The sequence below is a fragment of the Amphiprion ocellaris genome, chromosome 15, assembly GCF_022539595.1.
Source record: "Amphiprion ocellaris isolate individual 3 ecotype Okinawa chromosome 15, ASM2253959v1, whole genome shotgun sequence".
In the NCBI taxonomy this organism is placed as follows: Eukaryota; Metazoa; Chordata; class Actinopteri; family Pomacentridae; genus Amphiprion; species Amphiprion ocellaris.
The window spans coordinates 3,183,808-3,206,997 of record NC_072780.1 but is presented as its reverse complement, the minus strand read 5'-3'; the positions used below and the strand labels follow the sequence as shown (position 1 = coordinate 3,206,997).

The 23,190-nt window shown below is 39.0% G+C and overlaps 1 protein-coding gene and 1 long non-coding RNA gene across 2 annotated transcripts; both read right to left on the bottom strand.

Moving 5' to 3' along the window:
* Positions 1-10,740: 10,740 nt before the first annotated feature.
* LOC129350698 (uncharacterized) lies at positions 10,741-11,853 on the bottom strand. The gene is made up of 2 exons (XR_008604184.1): positions 11,076-11,853; positions 10,741-10,961 (listed from the first exon to the last, which is right to left on the bottom strand). It is a non-coding gene; the product is annotated as an uncharacterized LOC129350698 (long non-coding RNA).
* A 239-nt stretch (positions 11,854-12,092) lies between these two features.
* On the bottom strand, positions 12,093-22,165 carry ppt2b (palmitoyl-protein thioesterase 2b). Its single transcript, XM_023292769.3, has 8 exons — positions 21,709-22,165; positions 19,564-19,717; positions 18,965-19,060; positions 17,972-18,079; positions 16,413-16,496; positions 15,092-15,176; positions 13,857-13,911; positions 12,093-12,615 (listed from the first exon to the last, which is right to left on the bottom strand). The coding sequence occupies exons 1-8, from the start codon at positions 21,892-21,894 to the stop codon at positions 12,472-12,474; spliced, it is 912 nt and encodes a 303-aa protein (XP_023148537.1). The 5' UTR covers positions 21,895-22,165; the 3' UTR covers positions 12,093-12,471.
* Between the last annotated feature and the right edge of the window lie 1,025 nt (positions 22,166-23,190).

The following is a 23,190-nucleotide window of genomic DNA, read 5'->3' as shown; positions in this document are numbered from 1 at the left end:
TGCTGATAACTCATTAAATTACTGAAGAAATCTAACATAAAAAGCTGTAAACTCTCAGGCAGCTTTTGCTAAAGTTTGTCTATAATTCTATCATCATGTTCTGGAACCAGGACTCTGCAGAAGTTCCTTCAATCAGATACTTGTGTGTTTCTATTTAAGGCCTCAGGTTTGAATGTACAGCAGAGGCTTAGAAAGGAGTGGTTTTAATGTTTAAATCAGTCCAGTAAATGTTTGGAGTAAAAATGATTAAAATGTTGATTTAGATAGATTTGTGTCAAATAATATTGTAGAGTCTCACTTAAATATATCCAAATGAGTTCAGTGTATTTACATTTTATAGAATATTTGATTTCTTAATCTCAATACTGTAGGGTCTGACCCTAAATATTATAATAATGATGTAAATTTAAATAATATCAAATCAAATTTATTTATAAAGCACTTTAAAACAACCAGAGTTGACCAAGGTGCTGTACAGAAGTGTAAAAACACGATCAAAAAATAAAAATAATAAAACTAAGATAAAAACATGAGAAAAACATAATAAATAGACTAAACAGATTGGACTGCCCATCCCAGATAAAATATATGTGCACATGGAAACAACAAACCTACGTGGTGTGAAATGCCAACGAAAAGAGGTGGGTTTTAAGAAAGGTTTTAAAATTAGACAGTGAGGAGGCCTGTCTGATGTGCAGCAGCAGCTCATTCCAAAGCTTTGGAGCCACAACGGAAAATGCTGGATCCCCTCTGAGCAGCGATGGAGGACCCACTAAGCCCCATATAAAGAGCATTGCAGTAATCTAGCCGAGTGTCACAAAGACGTGGATCACTGTTTCAAAGTGCTGTCTCTGGAGAAAAGGTTTTATTTTTGCCAGCTTCCTTAACTGGAAGAAGCTTGATTTCACCACAGCTTTAATCTGGCTGTCAAACTTAAGATTTGTGTCCACTTTTACCCCTAGATTACTAACTACAGGTTTGGCGTACTGTGCCAAGGAACCCAGATCAACTGGGGGGGTCACGGAGGTGCCACCAAAGACCATCACTTCAGTCTTTTTCTCATTAAAATTGAGAAAGTTTAGGGACATCCAGGCCTTGAGGTCGTCCAAGCAATTTAACAGAGGCTTGAGGGAAAATGACTCGGCCTTTTTGAGGGGGACATAGATCTGGCTGTCGTCAGCATAGCAGTGAAATGAAATACTTCCTGAGAATGGAACCAAGTAGGAGAAGGTATAAAGAAAATAAAAGGGGGCCCAGCACCGAACCCTGTGGGACCCCACATGAGAGAGGAGCAGTGGAGGACACAGAGTCACCAAGTCTAACACAGAATGTCCGATGGGACAGGTAGGACCTGATCCATTTCAGAGCCACTGATCTCCACCCACTGCTCCAGACGACCAACGAGGATGTCATGATCCACTGTGTCAAATGCTGCAGCTAAATCTAAAAGCACAAGGATTACGTAGTGACCAGGGTCAGTAGCTAAGACAATGTCGTTCAAAACTCTTAAAAGGGCCGACTCTGTGCTATACAATCTTTTAAAACCGGATTGGAAAATCTCAAGAATATCTTGTTCATTTAATAAGTCCATGAGCTGGGAGTAAACAATGTTCTCTAAGATTTTGGAGAGGACCGGTAAAGACGCCAACAATCTCTCAACATTTGAAAAGACACTTCCAGTTTATTTTTTTTCCACTTGAACTCAGCTCTGTGACACTCCCGTCTGGCAGTGCAGGTTGTTTGATTCAACCAAAGCTCTGGTAGAACGTTATGCTTCCTGCTCTTTAATGGGGCCGCAGCGTCAATGGCAGTTTGACAGGTGTCAAGAAACTGAGAGCTGAGAGCCTCTGCATCATCACACACAGGATTAGGAGTGATGCAGTTCTGACTGAAAGCGGCTGAGAAGCCAGCAGCAGTGGAAGACTTAATAACCAGGCATCTGTGAGCAGCAGTGGAAGAGTTAATAATCTGGCATCTGTAAGCAGTAGCGGGAGATTTAACTGTGGTACCACATACAGCAGCTTTGAAAAGTATAAGCATATGATCAGAGAAGAACGCTTCACAGACCTCCAAGTTAAAAACAGGCAGACCATATGACAAAACAAGATCAAGTGTGTGACCATGAACATGTGTCGGGCCCAATACAGACTGTACAAGATTAAAAGAGTCAATTATGTTTAAGAAATCTCTCGCCAAGGGGATTTCCAGACAACATACATGAATATTAAAATCACCGATAATCAGGACCCGGTCATATTTCGATGATGTCAGCCAAGAACCCAGAAAATTCTGTTAAAAAGTCTCTGCTATATTTAGGAGGCCAATAAACTACAGCACACAGCACTATGTGTGAGCTCAAACAGACTAAATTCAAAGCTGGTGAAGGTCGATGACAGGAATGTCTGTTTACATTTAAAATCACCTTTAAAAACAGTTGCAATTCCTCCTCCTGGACCAGATGTCTGTGGAGAATTAAAATAGCAGCAGTGGACTCACCAACACTCAGCCAAGTCTGGGTAACAAAGAGGAAGTCCAGTTCTCTGGAGGTGAAGAAATCCTTCAGGATGAATGTTTTATTATGGTTTATTAACCAGGCCAAACCTGGCAGGAGCTGGCGGGTCTGGGCGAACAGCTGACTGGGTTCCACGGAGAGGCCGCAGGTTCCCCGGATCACCCAGCGGGGACCGCGGGGGAGAAACACGTCATCCGAGCCGGCCACCGGTACCAAGCAGGCAGCGACAGGGTCCAGGGAACATCAGGAGACACCAAGGCGAGGCACCGCTCCACATTCTCCATGAACAGTGCACCAACCCGGCCCTCAGCTCCACCACACACCCGCCCCGCTTTCCCCGGAGCCGGCGGCGTTTTCACCAAGGGAGTGGCACTGTCGTACGGCAGAGGCATGTCGGGATGTCCGGTAGGAAAGGAGGCAGAGATTTCTGTCCATAAAGATCTAAACTGACTAGATCTTTAGAGAAGATTCCCAGATTTAGCAACGTTTGACGATCATACACCATCAGACAGTTGACTTCATGTGCAACAAGTGATACAAACAGCACAAACACAGAAAGCGTTCGGAACAGCTGGATCAGCTGGAACAGCTGGAACAGCTGGATCAGCTGGAACAGCTGGAACAGCTGGATCAGCTGACGGCACACCTCACACACTGGCGCCATCTTGGAAACTGCAGAGACTATGTGCTGAGGAGGAAGTGGAAGCAGCTCTGAGGAGAGAGGGGTTTGTTATAAATAATGAGCGGTTGCTCTGCAGGGATCATCTTAAACCTGATGACTCTGACAGGGCTGAGCAGGTTTATCAGCTTAGACCTGGTGTTATTCCATCAGTGTTTAACTTCTCGGCTCATCATGGAAGAGGAGGAGCATCGTTGACAAGGATGCAGCAACTCAGTTTTATTGAGTTTCATTATTTTCATGAAAATTTACACTTTTACTGTTTCTTTATAGTCAACCCACTGTGACCCAATGCACACTTATTATTCACCCTACTTGTGTTCGTATCTAAATAAATAATAAAAATCTGCTTGTATTCCTGCTTTCATGCTATTAGCATTTATATGCTCATTATATGTCAATTATGTGTATGTCTAAGTATTTTAAATAATTTTTGTCATGTTTAATGATTAAGTTCAATGTACCTGTTTCTTGTAAATGGCAATAAACTGTATTCTGTTCTATTCTGTCTCCATGGTATATGTATATAACAGCCTATAGCTATAGAGAGAGATAAATAAATATAAATTATTATTTGATTACCTTTAGTTGTACATTTCAATGGCGTTACGTAGCATGTTAGCATAGCATTCATTCATTAGTCTGATGTTTAATGGTTGTTGGTAGCACTTTGCTAGTTTACATCAACCTGGCAACTTTACAACCAAGCAAAAAATACCCTTTTCTCTTCTCTGTTTGTACATTTGCAGTTTCAGTCAAGTTTTCACCTGCCATCCATGACACGTTAAAAAAGGAGCAAGGCGCTCGCTTCCTGGCTCGTGAAAACCGAGTTTGGCTGGCTGTTAAACTGCTAACATACAAGCTGTATATAACACGTAGTGAGAACAGTGCAGATAGATAGATAACTAAATAGTGTTCATTTTTGACTGCAGTGTTCAGTTATCTATTTGAATGTGCTCGTTTTGTCTAAGTTTATGAGGTTCTACTGAATTAACTAGACAAGGATGAACAAAACCAGATGTTCAAAACCGTCTTTTATTGAGGAATTGACAACATTTGACACCTTTTTATTTGCAGGACAAACACTGTAGAAACTGTAGGACACTGTCAAAATAGTACTTTCCGTTTTTAGCTTTAAAAAAGTGTCCGCATTGACGTTTATCATTTGTATGACAAGAAAACTGAACAGAGCAGGACGTCCCTTAAAATCCAAAGTTGATGCGGTTCAGTTAGTTCTGGGTCAGATCATTTGTGCAAGCAGACAAGAAACAAAAGACAATATTAAAATAATACTTAAAACTATCCCGTCTTTAGAAGTTCCCTTTTTCTTTATATTGTGCAACACTTTACTTGTTCAATAGCGGTTCCCTGGTTATTTTACCATCACATTAGATAGATATTTCCATTTGTCTTCCTTCGAGAAACATCAACAAGTACAACAGGCAGCGATAAACAGCCAACAAAAAGCAAACAGACAAACAAACATGAAGGTTTCTAAAAGGCCTGAGATCTCTAAATGCGATGGGAGGTAAAGAGTCTGGTGGAGCAGTAAACACTAACATCTCACTGCCACCCTCTAGTCGTCTATCGGGGTTTTTTTAGCACCGTCGCTAAAGGCAGTGTGTCATAGCACTTTGGTAATGAACATGAAAACACTGAGGCATGTCGGGAAAGTTTAAGGCTTAATCTACTGAAGCTCTAAAGCATGACGGAGACAACATACATGATGGACACGCCAATAAAAAGGGCTAGAAAGATAGAAATGACTGCATCATCAGATGAGCAGGGCAGTGAGTCTGTACATGTAGAGGCACTGTTGTGTTGTTGTTGTGGTGTTGTTGAGGTATGTGTGACCAAACGGACACACCGACACACTGTATGTATGAATGTGGCCTTCAAGGTAACAAACCAAGATTTTCAGACAAATTAAAGGGGCACTCCACCAAATTTAGCTTTCTGGAGCTCATGAGTGGCAGCAACAGCAATGATCTCGTTGGGATTAATACGGTTTAGGACAAATTTGTACTTTCAGTAAAAAAAATTGCATTCAAATGTAGAAAAGGGAGGCAAGGATCAAAGGAAAAGTAATATTTTTCTGGGACTTGGCTCAGAATTAGTCAGGATATCTCTGCACCAACACATAATTCAGATGAAACCAAATTCTTCACCTTTTGGTGCTCAAGAATAAATTACAATAGTTTCCCTTTTAATCAGTTTCCATACACACTGATAACTTCTTACCACATGTTGTAAAAGGATTTAAACAGGGATAAAGGTGCAGATAAATGTAATTTTTAAAATTTAAATAGTTGTTTTTAATCAAAATGATCTGGGACTTGGTAAAAGGCAGGTTCTTCTTTGGCTTCATTATAAACAGAGTTAAATGTTATTTTAATTTCTAACTCGACAATGTTTCAGTTTGCTGTTGCACTGTGTTCAAAGACACTTTTAATTTGGCCACAATAAATACACTGCATCATGTTAACCGTTTTATCAGATCTCAGTGTCCCACGGGTTGAGATGTTACTTGTTTTGATGGCACAGCTTGAACAATTTGTGGGCAAAAACTCAAAAAACAAAGTTCAGTGGAGGGAAAGTTGAAGCTACTGTTTACTTATGTTCCCTAAACACCTCCCAAGCATTGAGCCCAGAGAAGCCTCTAGACTCCACTAAGTTCCTGCAAAGTAGCAGCCCTGACAGGTTTGTGACCAAAAATGACTTTAAGAAAAGTGAAAGAAACCATTTTAAAGTCAAAGTGATTTTATCTAACAGGATTCAGACAAACCTGTTAAACATCACAGATCTCTGGTCGCTCTCTAAAGCCCTGCAGTAAAGTTTAGCTAAATTGACAGAGTGCTCCTTTAAAGTTTGATTTGCATTTCTGTTGTATAAAACATAAAATCAGTTTTAACTCCTGAACACTCACAGAGCTGCTGCCGTATTTAGAAAGGATCGTTCTGAATCACATTTGGCAAACTGTACATTCTGTAAACCACTTGAAGACATGAATGCCACAGCAGCTTAAACTGTATGAGAGTGTGCACGTTGGTTTTTCTCTCATATATTTGGGTTTATCATTTGTGGAGTGCACATGAAGAGAAGCGTAAATGTTAAGGAGTTAAATCTGCAGCAAGTTTAGAAATTCTGTAAAAATGATTCAGCACACGGACGACGTTGTGCTGCAACAAAATGAGGTTTAGAATAAATACTGAGTAGTGTGACATTTTGGGAAACGCATTTTAGATTAATACCAGCCAGAAAGGGGTTAGCTTAGCATAGCATAAAAACTGAAAACAGGGTGAAACAGCTAACCTGGTTCTGCTCCAGGAAGTAGCTGCATCCAGCAGCAAGGAATAGACCAATACATTAAAATAAAGCCAATTATTTTACGCTTAGCTCTTCATACAGGATAAATAACTAAATTTAAAGTATTAATTGGTGCATTTATATGGAGGACTAAAAGTGCCAAAATTAAATAAATAAATACATCATTAAATAATTAATTAAATATGTCATTAATTAATTAAAATTGGAATTAAATATTTCATTAATTAATTAAAATTGGAATTAAATATGTCATTAATTAATTAAAATTGGAATTAAATACTTAAATGTGTTATTAAATAAATATATCATTAAATAATTAAATATGTCATTAATTAGTTAAAATTGGAATTAAATATGTCATTAATTAATTAAAATTGGAATTAAATACATAAATGTGTTATTAAATATGTCATTAATTTATTAAAATAACAATTATTTTAAGTAAAAAACATATTTCATTATTTCACGATTTAATTAATTATTTCATGGTCCTTGTGTTGCAGTGGATCATGAATTAATTTTATCTGTCAACCTCGCCCGTCAAAGTCCGTGGGCGGGACTAACGTGAATCTAGTCTAATCCACTGCTTTTGTCTGCCTTGAAACCGGAAGTAGAAGTCTTTCTAAACATGGTGGCTGTGTAGAGGGAGAGTCGCTGTGAACTTTCTAGAGAGTTGGTGAGAGATCTTTTAGACCTTGCAGAGTATGTGGAAGCAGGACCTGCTGACCGCGAGCATGTAGCGTGTAAAGCAGAGGAATTTATTGAAGTTGTTGAAGTTATTTCCGCACTTTCCGACCAAGATGTTGACCGTAGAGTGACTGCAAATTTAGAGGAAGTACTCCGCCGGTTTTCTGGTACCAGGGTGCAACAGGAGCACACACAGGGACCAGGGCGTTTGACATACCGAGGGAAGTTCTGGAACATCACGTTCTTTGTGGATTACCAGCCTGTCAAATTGCAGCGATGCTCGGAGTGTCGAGCGCTTTTCCTTTAGGACCTACTCGGCGCGGCACGGCTCCGCTCGTCTTTGTTTAGCCGCGATTCCACAAGCATCTACTCGGCACGGTACGGCTCGTCTCATCTTTGTTAGCGAGCGTTTCCATACGGACTAATATTCAGCACCTTCTCGGCTGAGGTTCCCAGCGAGCTGAGATGAGCCGATAATGTGGCGTTTACATAGTGCAGGCCACTGATTGGACAGGGAGTGACGACACAGAGCAACTTCAGCACGAAAACAAAATCCTGCATTAAAAAATGACTGTAAACAGCGACGGTGTGCATTGCTCTTCACGAAACTCTCTGTTCTTCATAATTTTAATGTGACAGCCAGACCTGTACCGTGGGTGAATGAAGAGGTCGAGACTTTGTCTTTGGTGGTGGACCAAAGAATACAGAGAGAGCTGGACGGAGAAAGTTTATCAGGAGGTCTCTGAGCGGATGGCCGCTCACATATACAGTAGACTGTATATAAAGAGGACAGAAGCAGTGTAGGGAGAAGCTGAAAAAGCTCAAAAGTGACCATCGGTCCACCCAGGACCACAACGGCCGGCGTGGGTCAACCAGGAGGTGTTGGAAGAGGTTTCATGGAAGCTATTTACTGGCACCGCACCGGCGAGCAACAGGAGGGAGACTCAGCCGCTGCATTGTTGGAGACGTTCGAGAACGGTGAGTGTTTTGTGACTTCAAGAAACTTATACATCATTTATTCCATTGGTGGCAAGCTTCTTTTAAGCAAACAAGTATTTTTAGAAAGTAACGTCGTTGTCTCCTGGAGCAGACAATAAGATAGCTAGTTAGCCATCGGCGCTAACTCCGTGCTCTGCTTGTATTTCGTGCTGCTGTTTCTAACGTTTAGCTCTCAGAAGCTAATACTTCAGTCAGCATGCCGTGTTTTTCTTGTACTTAGAGTGAGTGTTTATTTCTGTTCAAGAATCCCTTTCCACATGCGAAGCCTACTCCACCTCCGTCGCGGAGCCCCCGGCTGCCCTGTCTCTTCTCCAGCACCAGCAGCAGCTCCTCTCCAGCACCAGCTTCGACACCGACCCTGTCAACAGCACCGTCTTATCACCGGTAAGACACGGTAAACAGAGAGCATGGTTGATTTTCGCATTATTATTATTACTACAGGTGTAAATGCCTGCAAGCATGATCAGAACAGTGAGACCAACGACCAAGAATTGAGGCAGGTGTAAATGCAAACTGTGCAGCAGCCAGCTCAGGAACGCCTGATGAAAGCTACATGTAGCTACAGTGACACATAAACAGAACACATGCAGCTGCATTTATTTTCCATTGACTTAACAAGTAAGTCACTCTAATTAATTTACGTTCTGGTGCAGTGTAGTATTGCAACCATTCTTCTTATAGTCACTAGGTAGCTGTGAAACTGAATGAAAATATACATAAAAATGAGAAAACACAGCTCTTCTTAGCAACTCCAAAATGTGCACAGGATGAAATGAAGTTCACACCACGTCGTTTTTGTTTGTGGTGGAGGAGTTACTGCTTGTGCTTTGGTTAAAGCGAAGAGTGCCAGAAGTTTATTAAAGTATCAAAGACATGATCATGATTGAAAATGGATGGATGGGTGGCTAAACACATCACATCATAGCTGTGGAGTCCTTCCAGCTCCTGGGGACTACAATCTCTCAGGACCTCCTGAAAAAGGCTCAGCAGAGGATGTATTTCCTACAACAGCTGAGGAGACATGGCCTGCCACATGAGCTGTTGATCCAGTTCTACACTGCAGTCATCCGATCTGTCCTGTGCACCTCTGGATCAACCACACAGCAGGACAGAAACAGACTACAGCCCATAGTACGGACTGCAGAAAACATCATCAGAGACCCCACTCACCCTGGACATTTGGACTACAGAGCCCTGTACACAAAAATCACCACTACTGTGTTTATAGCAATTACCATTTTGCTAATGTGTTCATACATTCCAGTCTAGCTGTACATTTCTGTTTATATTGTGTTCTATTTTACTACTATTTCTTTTTCCTCCCTGTTCCTCTTTCTATAGTTTATTTTTTATTATTCTCTTCCATATTCCTAGGATGACACCAACAGCCGAAACCAAATTCCGTGTATATTGTGTACTTACTTGGCCATTAAAGCTGACTCTGATCACTTTTCTGTCTTTGGTCTAGGCAAGAGGAAAGGGGGCCACAGAAAATTGGACCTTCCTAGCGTACTTGTGGAGATGCAGGCTGAGGAGGAGTGGAGTCATGCCCAGCATGATGAGAACATCTGGTTGCTCCTCAGCGAGGCAAGAGAGAATGAAGCGGCCTTGCAGCGGGAGGAGATGGCCCAGAATACTGCCTTCAACCAGTCATTCCTGGGTGTGCTGGGGCAGCTGGGGTAGCTGGGTAGGCAGTGGGCAGCCGGCGAGTGTGAGCGAGTCCACCTCCCATAGACTTGAGATTTACAAGTGCTGGTCATATAATTAGAATATCATGAAAAAGCTCGTCTTTTGGACAACTGTCAGGTCAGCAGTCTTCCCCATGATTGTGTAGCCTACAGAACTAGGCTGAGAGACCATATAAAGGCCTTTGCAGGTGTTTTGAGTTAATTAGCTGATTAGAGGTGTCTTCAATATTGAACCTTTCTACAATATTCTAATTTTCAGAGATACCAAATTTGAGATTTTTGTTAGTATTCAGGTATAATCATCAAAGTTAAGAGAAATAAACATTTGAAATATATCAGTCTGTGTAATGAATGAGTATAATATACAAGTTTCACTTTTTGAATGGAATTACTGAAATAATGAACAACTTTTTTCATGATATTCTAATTATATGACCAGCACCTGTAGTTGTATATAGTTTTACTTTTAGTCCTCCACTGTAGGAGAGGCCCACCACAGTTTGTACTTTGCACATTGTAAATAGTTTTGATTTTGCTGCTGACTAATAAACTATTTTGTGACTTATGTGATTGCATCATAACTTCTCATTTTGTCTGTTAAGACACTGGTAGGAAAAGAGTCAACAGTCTGAACCAAACAATTCTATATTCCCTAATAATGTATTTGTGTTTAATGGGATTTAACATGTTTTAACACAAACTCCTTTATGGTTCATAATTCTGGTGACTGAATTACACCAAAGCAATACTGATTTATCAAACTGGAATTTTCTTAAAACAGCTGTTTTAATGTTTTGGCGTTTAATTTTTTATTTAATCTTGCTAACCTTCACAAACAAACAATAGTATAGACACATCTACAAAAGTTTATTGTCAGAATTGCATTAAAGAAAACAATAGCGGTCCGGGGACCGAAAAACAGAAGTATAACAAGAAGAATAACTTTGCATGACACGTAGTGCATCAGTGCATCCTGTACATCTCTGTCCTCCTCCTCTACACCTTGTGCCACTGCAGGCTCATGTGCTGCTGCTTCAGGTAAATCCCATGAAGTCTCATCAGAGAGCATCTGAAACACATACACAGCATACATATTTTAATACCTAATAGCGACAAACTGCAGCCATTACAGGGTCGTTCACAGGACTGATACACGATAGCTAGCGAACTAGCATTAGCTTACCCTCATATGTCGTCTCGTTCATATCCTCTTGTCTTCGGCTTGATACTGCTTTATCGCCTCCCAAACTCTCCTGTGTGTCTCCTCAGTGTTTCGACTCGTCGCTCTCAGCTTTCTCCGACTCTTCTATTACTCTGAATCTGACAGAAAGCCACAGACCGAGCAGCAGGTGTACTATCGCCTCCATGTACATTGTTGCATTGCGTTTGTGTCGCACAGAAATGACGGTAAGGGACTTTCGGACCGCCGTGCTATGACGACTCCACCCACGATGAGGTGGTTCTCAATGTAATGGAAAAACAACTAAACCGAGACGAGCCGTGGCGCGCCGAGTAGATGCTAAAGGAAATGCTAAAGGAAAATTTGTCTTGCACCGCATGTATCAACATTTGGGAAAGAGGACCGAGTCTTTAGCGGTTGCTAATAAAGTTTTGTTTTATTGAGTATCCAAACCAACGTAGAGGTGAATAGCGCCACCCAGTGTATCGGAATGTGTTCACAAGCTCTGCGTCAATCCATTATCTGGAATCGATTTGCCTTGACTTGATGTGCAGGGTAACCAATCAGGTGTTAGGATCCGCCCACCGACTTTGACGGGCGAGGTTGACAGATAAAATTAATTCATGATCCACTGCAACACAAGGACCATGAAATAATTAATTAAATCGTGAAATAATGAAATATGTTTTTTACTTAAAATAATTGTTATTTTAATAAATTAATGACATATTTAATAACACATTTATGTATTTAATTCCAATTTTAATTAATTAATGACATATTTAATTCCAATTTTAACTAATTAATGACATATTTAATTATTTAATGATATATTTATTTAATAACACATTTAAGTATTTAATTCCAATTTTAATTAATTAATGACATATTTAATTCCAATTTTAATTAATTAATGAAATATTTAATTCCAATTTTAATTAATTAATGACATATTTAATTAATTATTTAATGATGTATTTATTTATTTAATTTTGGCACTTTTAGTCCTCCATACATTTAGAGGGTCTGATGTGCAGATTTTATCACCTTCAGACTCTCCGTTTGCTGCTGTTTCCAGTTTTTGTGTTAAGCTAAGCTAAGCTAAGTGGATGAGAGCTCAGTGGATTCAGCTTTACCGTGCAGGAATGAGGGCGGAGAACAAAAAACTTATTTCCCAAAATGTCAATCTACTCTTTTAAAAGTGACCTAAAAAGACAAAAATTAAACTCCAACAACAAAAACCTCCTCAACAGAAAGTAAAACTGAGTTTACGTCCTCTGTGAGGCTCTTCCACGCTGGTCGTGGAGGTGAATCTTCACACATTTTGGAGGTTAGAAGCCTACAAACTGTACAGTATGTATGTGATGTGTGTGTCTGTGTGTGTGTGTGTGGTTTCGTTCTAGACCAACCACTTCTCCATACATGTGTGGAACACCGTCTCGTTGGAGTGCCACCAGACGTGTTCGACGCCAGGAACTGAGCAGATGATCAGATCTCCTCGAGCCGCCAGCGTCTTCAGGCCGAACACGTCTCGTAGATACAACTGGAGGACGCAAAACGGAGCACAAGTTAGTGTTTAGTTGCACTCTGGACACCAAAAACATCTATCAAACACATCAACAGCCCCACAAACACACACAAAAAAGAAGAAAAAAGTTGCTCTTAATGGATTTTGTTGCTAATTCTAGTATTTTTGTCTTATAATTGTTAAAAATCGAGCTTTAATTCTTATTCTTGATCACTACAGCTGCAATCAGAGAACATTTTAACATGGATTTGTTCACATTATGGCGTCGTTTATGGGCACCAACAAATATTGTTTCCTTGTCTGAAAAATATCCAAAAATTCAGCAAAAAAAATTCCCCAAATTTCTGAAAATTTGCAAAACCTTCAGGAAGAAAATTCCAATAATTCCTTAAAAGTTTTTTTTTTAAATCCCCCAAATTTGGCAAGAAAATTCTTGTAAATATTTTCAAAAAATGAGTAAAAATCTTCCAAAAAAATCCTAAAAATATCTAAAGTGATTCCATATATATCAGTAAAACTTCTAATATTTTCTTAAGAACATTCACATAAATATGTTCTTAAGAAACATTTTTAACATTTCTTTTTTCCTCACCAAAAAATAAGATTTTCCAAAACTGTTGAAAATGTGGACATCAGAAGTTTCACTGTGAAAATATGTATTTTTTTCCACATTTTCAAACTTTAAAACGGGTCAATTTTGACCTGCAGGACGACATGAGGGTTAATAATGTAAAGTCGTGTGTAAGACTAGATCTTCAGGTATTTTACTGATGGGCTCTTGCAGATGCAAAACACAACTAATAACTTGAACAAAGGTAAGAAAAATATCATAAATAATAGTAATTTGTACTGATGAGTCATGGAAAAAAATATTAGTCCACCCTTGTTTTCTTCAGTTTCTTGTCCATTTTAATGCCTGGTACAACTAAAGGTACATTTGTTTGGACAAATCTAATGATAACAACAATAATAGCTCATAAGAGTTTCATTTCAGAGCTGATATCAGACGTTTTCCATGGTTTTCTTGATAATAACCAAAATCCCTTCAGGTCTTCCATCAATATTTATGGCATTGTTCTGCCAAAAACAGCTTTTAGGATTCCATGTTTTCTTTTCTGCCTGTTTTAGTCCCATGATCCACTCAGGAGTTAGTACTGATTCATAACCATTGTTTCTGATGACAACGGTGGTCTAACAATTGTTTCGGATGATTGTAAAGAGAAAAAGTTGTTGTTGTGTGTCTGATTTTAACTCACGTCTTGGTGCTGCATCTCAACAACTGTCTCGTTGTCGTCATAGAAACCAAAGTGACTGTAAGATAAAAAAGTGTGTGAGCGTCACATGAGAGTCATCAGATCATCAAGAAAAGACACTTTTTAAACTCCTTTTTAAGTTAAACTACATCCTGAACCCTTCTCTAAAATAGCGAGTAAACAAAAGCAACAACTAAAAAGAATAAACAAAAAATAAAGCAAGGAAAGAATAAATGCAGCCACACAGTTAAAGATTAAACCAGTGGTGAATAAACAGACTGAGTTGTTAACAGCTGCATCAAATAGTGATTTTTCCCTCTAAATGTCTCACATGGTTTCATTTAAATGATCCAAAATCTAAAAAAAAACACAGAAGAGAGATCAAAGTGAAAATTTAAAACAGATCTGTGCTTCACATGCTTTTATTCTTTTTCTTTTCTTGACCATTTTAATTCTTTTCTGATTGTTTTACTGCTCATACTGATGCAGTGTTGGATTTTTACGTTGCTGTTTAAGTGATACTTCCTCTGCAGAAATAGAACTGGTTTTAATTTAGTCTCCCAGCTTTGCATGTTGTGAACTCACTGTTTCCATCTGTGTTGAATTAGAAAAAGGGAGAAGTTTTGCTGAGCAGACACTGTACAGGTCAGATATTCTGTCTTTAAATGATCCAAAAGCTGCGAACAGGGAGTTGATATCACAATTTGGGGAATTTCTGGAACTTTAGGAGACAATTTTCAGATAAAATCTGAAAAAACTGCAGGTATAAGAATAAGATTTGCACGAGGGGAGAAATTTAATATGTAGCTGCTGAAAAGAGGTAAAAATCCTTCCATAAAGAAGTCCTGCCAGTAAAGAATCACATTATCCAACAGAAAATGTGAAAGAGAAACTCTTAGAGGAGGCTGTAATGGTGGACTGAGTCTCATGACGCTGGAAAATTGATGTAAAAGGAGAAAACTGCAGCAGCTGAAGAATCTGTGAAGCGGAAAGATAAATCTCTCAGCTGACTAACATGGACGACTGAGATGTTTTGGCTTTCAAAAGAAGAACTGGACGTTTAATCAGCCTGGTTTCTCAGTTGATTCTTCACCAATTTAATGCATAAAATGTCATCCTGACATTGAGTGAACCCTGTGTTGAAGTCGAGTCACGCATGTCTGAAAATTCTGTAAAACGGATTTTAAATGGCGTCAGTCAGGATGAAAACAAGCTGAACCACCAGAGGATGAACCGACCTCGACTGCCAAGGAGTGATGACTCCATCGTCTGGGCCTCCGATCAACACCAGCTTCTGGATTTTCAGGAAGTTCTTCTTCCACTCTGGTTTGCAAAAAACAAAACACAGTGAATGAAAATTAACCATTTGATAACAAAACTGAAGTGTGGAGTCATTAAGCCAACATAAATTCAATCTAACATGAAACATGACATAACATGAAATCTTCAATAAAAAATTACGTTGCGCTGAGCACAGGCGTGTGTTCTGCATGTGTACGTTATGTACGGATACCGAATCATGTGACCTAAATATGTAGCAAGTGGTGGGAATTGATGGGACTCAGAAACACCCCCACAATTTAATCAGTTGTTCTTTGAATCATTTCCAGTAAGTCCTCAGTAGTGGATTTGTAGTAGGATCACAATCACGTGATCATCAGCAGGCAGCTGACGTAGTGTTCACTTGTTGTCATGGTTACAGTGATGCTGTGCCGCTATCTGGCAATGATACAGAAATCTTTAACAAATCCGTGGATCCAGACTATAAGCTGCATCACTGCCAAAATCTAATCACTTGGTCCTTGTGTCATTTCTGACCTTCCCTGAGAATTTCATCCAAATTCGTTGGTCTCTTTTTGAGTAATGTTGCAAACAGACAGACAGACGGACAGATTCACAGACGAACGTACGTCGATTGTCACATAACTCCGTCGTTCCTTGGCGGAGTAAAAAGTCTGCTAAAAAAAATGTACAATAATGTATAAATTAAAGGAGTTTTAAAGGAATTCTTTTCATCCAGCTACATGTATGAAACTATGACTGACTGTCTTAGGGTTGGACCCGAATATCCGAATATTCGGTCGTTATGGTGGTATCCAAATATTAATTTTGAAATCTGAATATTCAGACCCCCACCCCGCCTCCGTCGGACAACGTTGCACGATCTGAATATTTGGCTTTTCCCTTCGTCTACCCGTGCATCCACCCTGGAACCCAGAAGCTGCTATTCGGGCCAGCCCTAGTCTGTCTGCTGTTTGGGTCTAGAACTTGTGTAAATGTTGTGTATTCTTGTTTTCTACCATCTGATAAGTCGTGTCACTGAGAGTTCATGAATTTGTTGAGCATCCTGTCAGTTTTACTTAAAAATTCAGCACTGTCCTAACTTTTCAGGCTGAAGCTTTAGATGACAATGATTTATAAATGATCCAGATTATCTCCTGACAGTTGATCATTTGCTCTAGAAGTCACCAGATCCACCCTGGTCACTGTTAGTTCATGAAGATAAACATGAACCCGCTGACACTTTGTAACTTATTGATGAGTTCTGACTCCACTGACCTGTTGAATTTGGATTTGGTCTCTCGCTGTTGAGTAAAGCCAGATAATCGCTGCTGTTCACATACAGGTTTCTGTGGTGAGGGTCTGGAGGAGAAACAGCAAGGAGGTTAAAACACTGGATTCTGAAGCTTTCATTTAGTCGTTTAACCCTCTGAACTTCAGCAAATTATGGGATTATTTCTGCTTCTGTCACATTTTTACTCACTGTGGGTTCATTTTTCACTGCAATATAAAATCCTCTATGGAAACAACACAACCACGGCGAGAAGAACTCAAAACAACCATGAGAATAAAGTAGTAAAAGTAGAATTTCTTTGATATGTTACATAGTTTAGATAGTTTAATACTTACATATTCCCTACTCTGTATAAACACAGCCTGCAGTTCAGTCTAAAAATAATTTTTTGTCACAGAACTGTTGGTCTCAGTTGAGTCACTAATGGCTTCTTAGTTGTGCTGAGAAGTGTAGAATTTTTTGTTTTTTACAGAATCTCTTTGGTGCAAACCCTATATTTTTGGCAAATTTTTAAATGAGATGTGTAGAATAAATGACGAAATATGCACAGGACAGAAGAACGGTTTATGGATCATCAAAAAGTTGAAAATCCAGTGAATTTATTTCGGTTTTTACAGTTTCTGTCTGTGATAAATGGGCTAATTTGGGCAATTTTATTAATGGTAACATGCTCTTGAAAACCCACCAGTGGGTTTTGGGGTTCAGAGGGTCTTTCTTACAATAAGACTCATTACTTTCAATCCAACATCTACACTACTGTTCAAAAGTTTGGGGTCACCCAAATGAGTTAAAGTTGCTCTATATTAATTAAGGTTGCTCTACATTTTTTGAAGTTGCTCAAAAAATGAGTTAAAGTTGCTCTGTATTATTTGAAGTTGCTCTATATTAAAATTGCTCGATATTAGTTAAAGTTGCTCTATATTAGTTAAAGTTGCTCTACATTAGTTAAAGTTGCTCTACATTAGTTAAAGTTGCTCTACATTAGTTAAAGTTGCTCTACATTAGTTAAAGTTGCTCTATATTAAAGTTGCTCTACATTAGTTAAAGTTGCTCTACATTAGTTAAAGTTGCTCTATATTAAAGTTGCTCTATATTAGTTAAAGTTGCTCTACATTAGTTAAAGTTGCTCTACATTAGTTAAAGTTGCTCTATATTAAAGTTGCTCTATATTAGTTAAAGTTGCTCTACATTAGTTAAAGTTGCTCTACATTAGTTAAAGTTGCTCTATATTAAAGTTGCTCTATATTAGTTAAAGTTGCTCTACATTAGTTAAAGTTGCTCTATATTAAAGTTGCTCTACATTAGTTAAAGTTGCTCTACATTAGCTAAAGTTGCTCTCCATTAGTTTAAGTTAACATCTAGACTGGATTTATGATTTTTTTTAATGTTACCTTCATTGAGAAAAACTGCTTTTCTTTCATAAATAAGGACATTTCTACGTGACCCTACACTTTTGAACGGTGGTGTAAATCTAATATATAATTTTCCAATCTGACAAGCTGAGGAAGATAATAAAATGTTCTGACTTTGGAGAAAGTCTCACCGTTCCAGTAGTTGCAGATGGAGATCCTCTGACCTATAGCAGTGTAGCAGAGGTGGTAAAGGTTGGACTTGACAAACTGAGGGAAGAGGTACTTCAGGTAGTCTGTATCTGAAAGCAAACAGGAGACAAAGAGGATAAGATACAAGCCAGAGGCAGCAACAAGTCCTCACCATGATAAACATTTATTGTTTAGTTGGAGTAGTGTGTCCTCATTTTAAACTCTGCTTTTTGCAACTCCTGGGGGAAATATTTGGCCCTAGAGGTCACCAGCGAGCTGCTAACTGTGTCAGTCTGATGTCTGATGCTGAAAATAGTTTCCTGCTGTGACCAAAAACGACACTAAGCGAATGTCGAAAGTGACACAAAGCGGTTAAGTTAAGCTGAAACTCACTATAAAGATATCTGGGACTTCTATCTATCTGGTAGAAACCTGACAGCATGTTTTAAAGGCTGGAACATGGTGCTTGTTCTACTGGTACTATTATGACTAAAGTGGATGCAGTTGTGTTTTTTCTGGTGCATTAAATTTTGTAGAGTTGTAGTTGAGAGTTTTCAGCTTCAATAACATCAGTGTGACGGATAAAGTGTCATAGGACTGTCTACCTACCTACCTATATATCTATCTATAGTCTATCTATCTATCTGTCTATCTGTCTATCTATCTATCTATCTATCTATTTTAAAAAGGTAAAGGTAAGAACTTTCCAGATGTCACTCTGGCCTGGTAATAAGAAAATCTATTTAACCAAACTTCTCCGTAGGTGATCCATACAGTCCAAGTCTATTCATCTTGGCCTCAATGAGAGCTGATTGAATTTGTGGATGTTTTTTCAGGTCGTAAAGCCAACCGGAGCTGCAAATTCAGTTCATAAATCTCTGTAGCTTCAACACTGTTTTCAAAGTCTCCACTCATACATCATAATAATTATAAAAACAGTGATTATAGGAGCTGTAAACCTGGTCCCATGTTGAGGTTTCTGAAGCTGGACTCACCTCCGTACTGGCCGGCCTGAGGCGACGACAGAGAGATGAAGGAGTGGACGTTGTGGTCGGACAGAGTGGAGAGGATCCCTCTGCAGACCAGCCCACCTGCAAGAACATCAACACAAATATGCTTTCACAAACTTGTAGCTGTTTGGGGACAAAATGTTCTCACAAAGACTCCTGTCTCCTCAGTAAATATCCTATTATTGGTACTGAAGTACTGAGAAAAGCCAGTTAAAATCTCCAAAGGTGATGTCTTTAAATGTCCACTTATGTTTGACAAACCTTAAAATGTTCATTAACCGTAAAACTACTAAATTCTTTCAACTCACGAGGAAATGTTTGGACTTTCTGCTTCACATAGAACTACAAATCAATTTTCTACAAATTCTAATATTCAGCTCTGGGAATTTCCTGGTGTTGACTGCATCAGAAATCCCAAATGTCATAAAAAAAAACAACAAATGCAGATGTGAAGAACCTTTATAATTTACAGGAAGCTGCATCACTCTGATGTCAGTTATAGCAAGAATGACACAGCAGTTTAAGACACAAACTAAAGCTGTATTATAATCATAATTCATGTCTGTGTTATTTGACTCGCTGACCTTGAGAGTAGCAGATGAAGTGGACCCCGTCGGCTGCATTTTGCATTATGGGGTAAATAGCTGACTTGAACCCCTCCACCTGTTTCCACATGGGCTCCAGGCTGGCGCTTCTGTCAAACAAGTCGATGACCGTCACGTTTGTTCCAGGATGAGACTGAAAGAGAAAGTTTCAGCTCATTAACTGGAGCGTTCACAGGGAGGATCTAAGTGAGTCCTCATCTTAAACAGCTACAAGAATCTAATCTCTGATTTCAGACAGCAGCGCTATCAAAGATCCTCTGGGATGTTTGGCTTCCAACTGGTCAGGATGGGCTTTAAATATTGATGATTCATTACTCTGCGAGGAGAGCAGAAGAACTCAAGCAGAAAGAGCGACGTATAAATTTCCGTTTTGATTTTTTTTTCTCCTCACCACAAGTATCTGTTGTCTGGTTTCAGGCCACAGCTTGCTAATAGAATAAAGGTGAAAAAGAGGAACTTAATGCTGGTTTAACATCGCTGACCTCGCCAGAGTTCCCACAAAAACTTCCTTTTTTGTAATGCCACAACATATTCAGCACAGTCAGGCCTTATACTTAGTGTTTGTGAGATTTTAAAGGTGTGTGATGGAAGGATTCAAGCAGGAATGGGAACATTTCACCGTCTGTGCATTCAGCGTGAAGACTTTATCACTTTCGCTTTAGTGAATAAAACCTCCACACAAAATGAGTTTCTCACAACTTTAGTCCGTCAAATCATCGAGACTGTCTCATGATAAATTGTTAAGCAATTATGGGGACATTGCAGCAGAAAATATCTGCTATATTAAACCAAAACAACTCATTTGGAAGTCTAAAATCAAACATTTAACAGTGCAAATTGACATTGTGTTGATATTTCTGCAGGAATACTAGTTCATGTCACATGATCAGACTTTGTCTTAACTTTCTGCAAATATGGAGAACAGTAAAATGCAAAATATATGTTAGACTAAACCAAAATAGCACATTTATGAATCCATAATCACACCTTAAAGTGTATAAATCTACAATGTGGTGAGATTTTTGCAGGAGTACCAGTTCATGTCACATTATCACGGCAGCTTCAATGAATAAAACCTCACACAACCTGTTTTGTAAGCTGTCAAGATTGGCTCCTAATGTCACTACAGTACAAATATATATGATATATTGGTGGGAAAAAAATCGAATTTATACATCTATAATCACATCTTTCAGTATATAAATGCACATTATAGCGATATTTCTGCATAAATACAGCTTCATGTAACATTACAAGCCTTTTTTCTGACTGTCAAGAGCGGCTTATGATCATTTTTTTCTACATATATGGCAAACACTACAGAGCAAAATGTATGTTATAAAAAAACACATTTATGTGCTTATTTAAGTGTATGAATTCCCATTAAAGACAGATTTCTGCAGGAATACTAGTTTGTTACAAGACTTTTTCCTGATTCTACTTTTACGATAAAGTCATGTAGAGTGAAAACTGTATTGTGATTGCAGCTTTAGTGATTAAAACCTCCTCAGATAATCTGTTTTTGCACAGTTTTACATCATCAAACTGTCCAGATTGGCTCATGATAACTGTTCTGCACATATGTCCAACATTACAGACTAAAATATATGTTAGATTAAACCAAAACAGCACATTTATGAATCAATAATCACAGCTTTAAGTATATAAATCTACAATATGGTGAGATTTGTGTAGGAATACAGGTTCGTGTAACATTACAAGACTTTTTTCTGACTTTTAGTGACTAAAATCTCTATAAACCACCTGTTTTGCACAACTTTACTGCATTAAATGACCGAGACTGGCTGGTATTTAGTACAAAATATGTTATATAGATATTTTTAAATGTCTATAGTCACACCTTTATGTGAATAAAACTCCATCAGGGTGAGATTTCTGCAGGAATACCACTTCATGTCACATTACAAGGCTTTTTCCTGACTCCTCCACTGTGATAAAAGCTGATAATGAGGTTCAGTTGATGTTTTCATGATGCGGCTCCACGTTTTGCAGATAACATGGTGATATAAGGCCTGTGGAACATACTGTAACACACCATGTTCTAGACATTTAAACCCTCCAAACACCCTCAGGGATCACGTTCTCCTCCGCCCGGACACTCACCTCGTTGATGAACCGCTGCAAGTTTTTAAAATCCCCTGAACTGTCGAACAAACCGTGAACTATGATCACCGGCTTGTACCCCACCACCGCAGCCCAGAGACACGCACCGAGCAGCGGGTACAGCAGCCCGGCCGCCCCGCTGCTCCCGCTCCTCCTCCCGCCGCTGGAAGAGACGGAGCCCTTCATTGGAACTTGGAGTAATATTATAAAAAACGAAATAAAAGCTTTTTAAATAAAAAAAGGCAGCCGTTAAAAGAAAATAACACCATAAAACAGAGGTGTTGGCTAACGTCGTGCCCTCCTGTTCGGCTTCATGTCTGCTTCCAGATGCCGGCAGGTGAACCTCACAGTCCCGCAATCTGTTCTCCTGCCTCCTCGGTTCCTGCGTGTCCACTCTTTGTTTACAGTCCTGATAAAAACACCGAGCAGCCGTTTGTTCCGGGTTTAAATTAAAGGTGAAACGGCCGCTGCTGTCGTCACTTCCTGTGTCCGCTCGTCCAATCAGCGTGAAGCCGCAGTCCGCCAGTTTCATGTGGAGCTGCGAAGTAAACACGATGTTCTAGTAAACAGTAACCTTCAGGGAACGTTTCTGTAAGGTTTATGCTTAAAGCAAATGTCACAGCAAACAGCAACCTACAGGGAACCTTCATGGAATGTTTAGGGAATGTTCTCTGGACATTCTGTGACGGATCGGAGATAGGGTTGCCACTTTTCAGAAATGAAAATAAAGGACATCGTTTATGTCAAAACATAAACGATGCCTCTTTCAAATCGTTGTGAGGCAGACAATGTGCTACAAGCCTAGTTTTATCAACAGTATCTGTCTTTCAAGCTGCAGGAATAACATTGGTGTCAACAGGAACCAGTTGAAGGCTGCAGTGATTGTGGTGACACTACAGTAAATAAGAGTTAAGTTATTGAATATTAGTGTCTCTCTTTGCTGTTGCAGCAGTTTTGCAGTTTGCAGATCGTACCTGTTCACTCCATAGACACTAATGTTATTTCTGTGCAATACTGGATTCTGAAAAAACAAATTGAATGCAGAATACTGGACAAAGAAATTCTGTACAGATTATCTAAATCTAAATCTAAATCTTAACACAGTTAATATATTCACTTATTTATGTGTGTATGCATGTATTTATTGATTAATTGTTTAGTGCTGTTAACTTACCAGAGTTCTGAGTGAGTTTTTCTTTAGATAGTCAAAGGCCATTTATTGATTAGATATAGGCTATTAAATAAATGTTTATTAAAAACTAAAAAGCGTTTAAAATAATAATAAACAACTTAGGCCACATCAGCATGATTATAAGCATCCTCTGGTAAATTCACAACCAGATACTGATCTATCGGATCACATCAGACTTCAGGAGATGATTAGATGATGATAAACTGTGATCTGCTGGTTGGGTTCTCTCTGTTCTCATGTTTCTTACATGTTGATGCTGCCTTACTTCAGACAGTCCATGAGCAACAGAA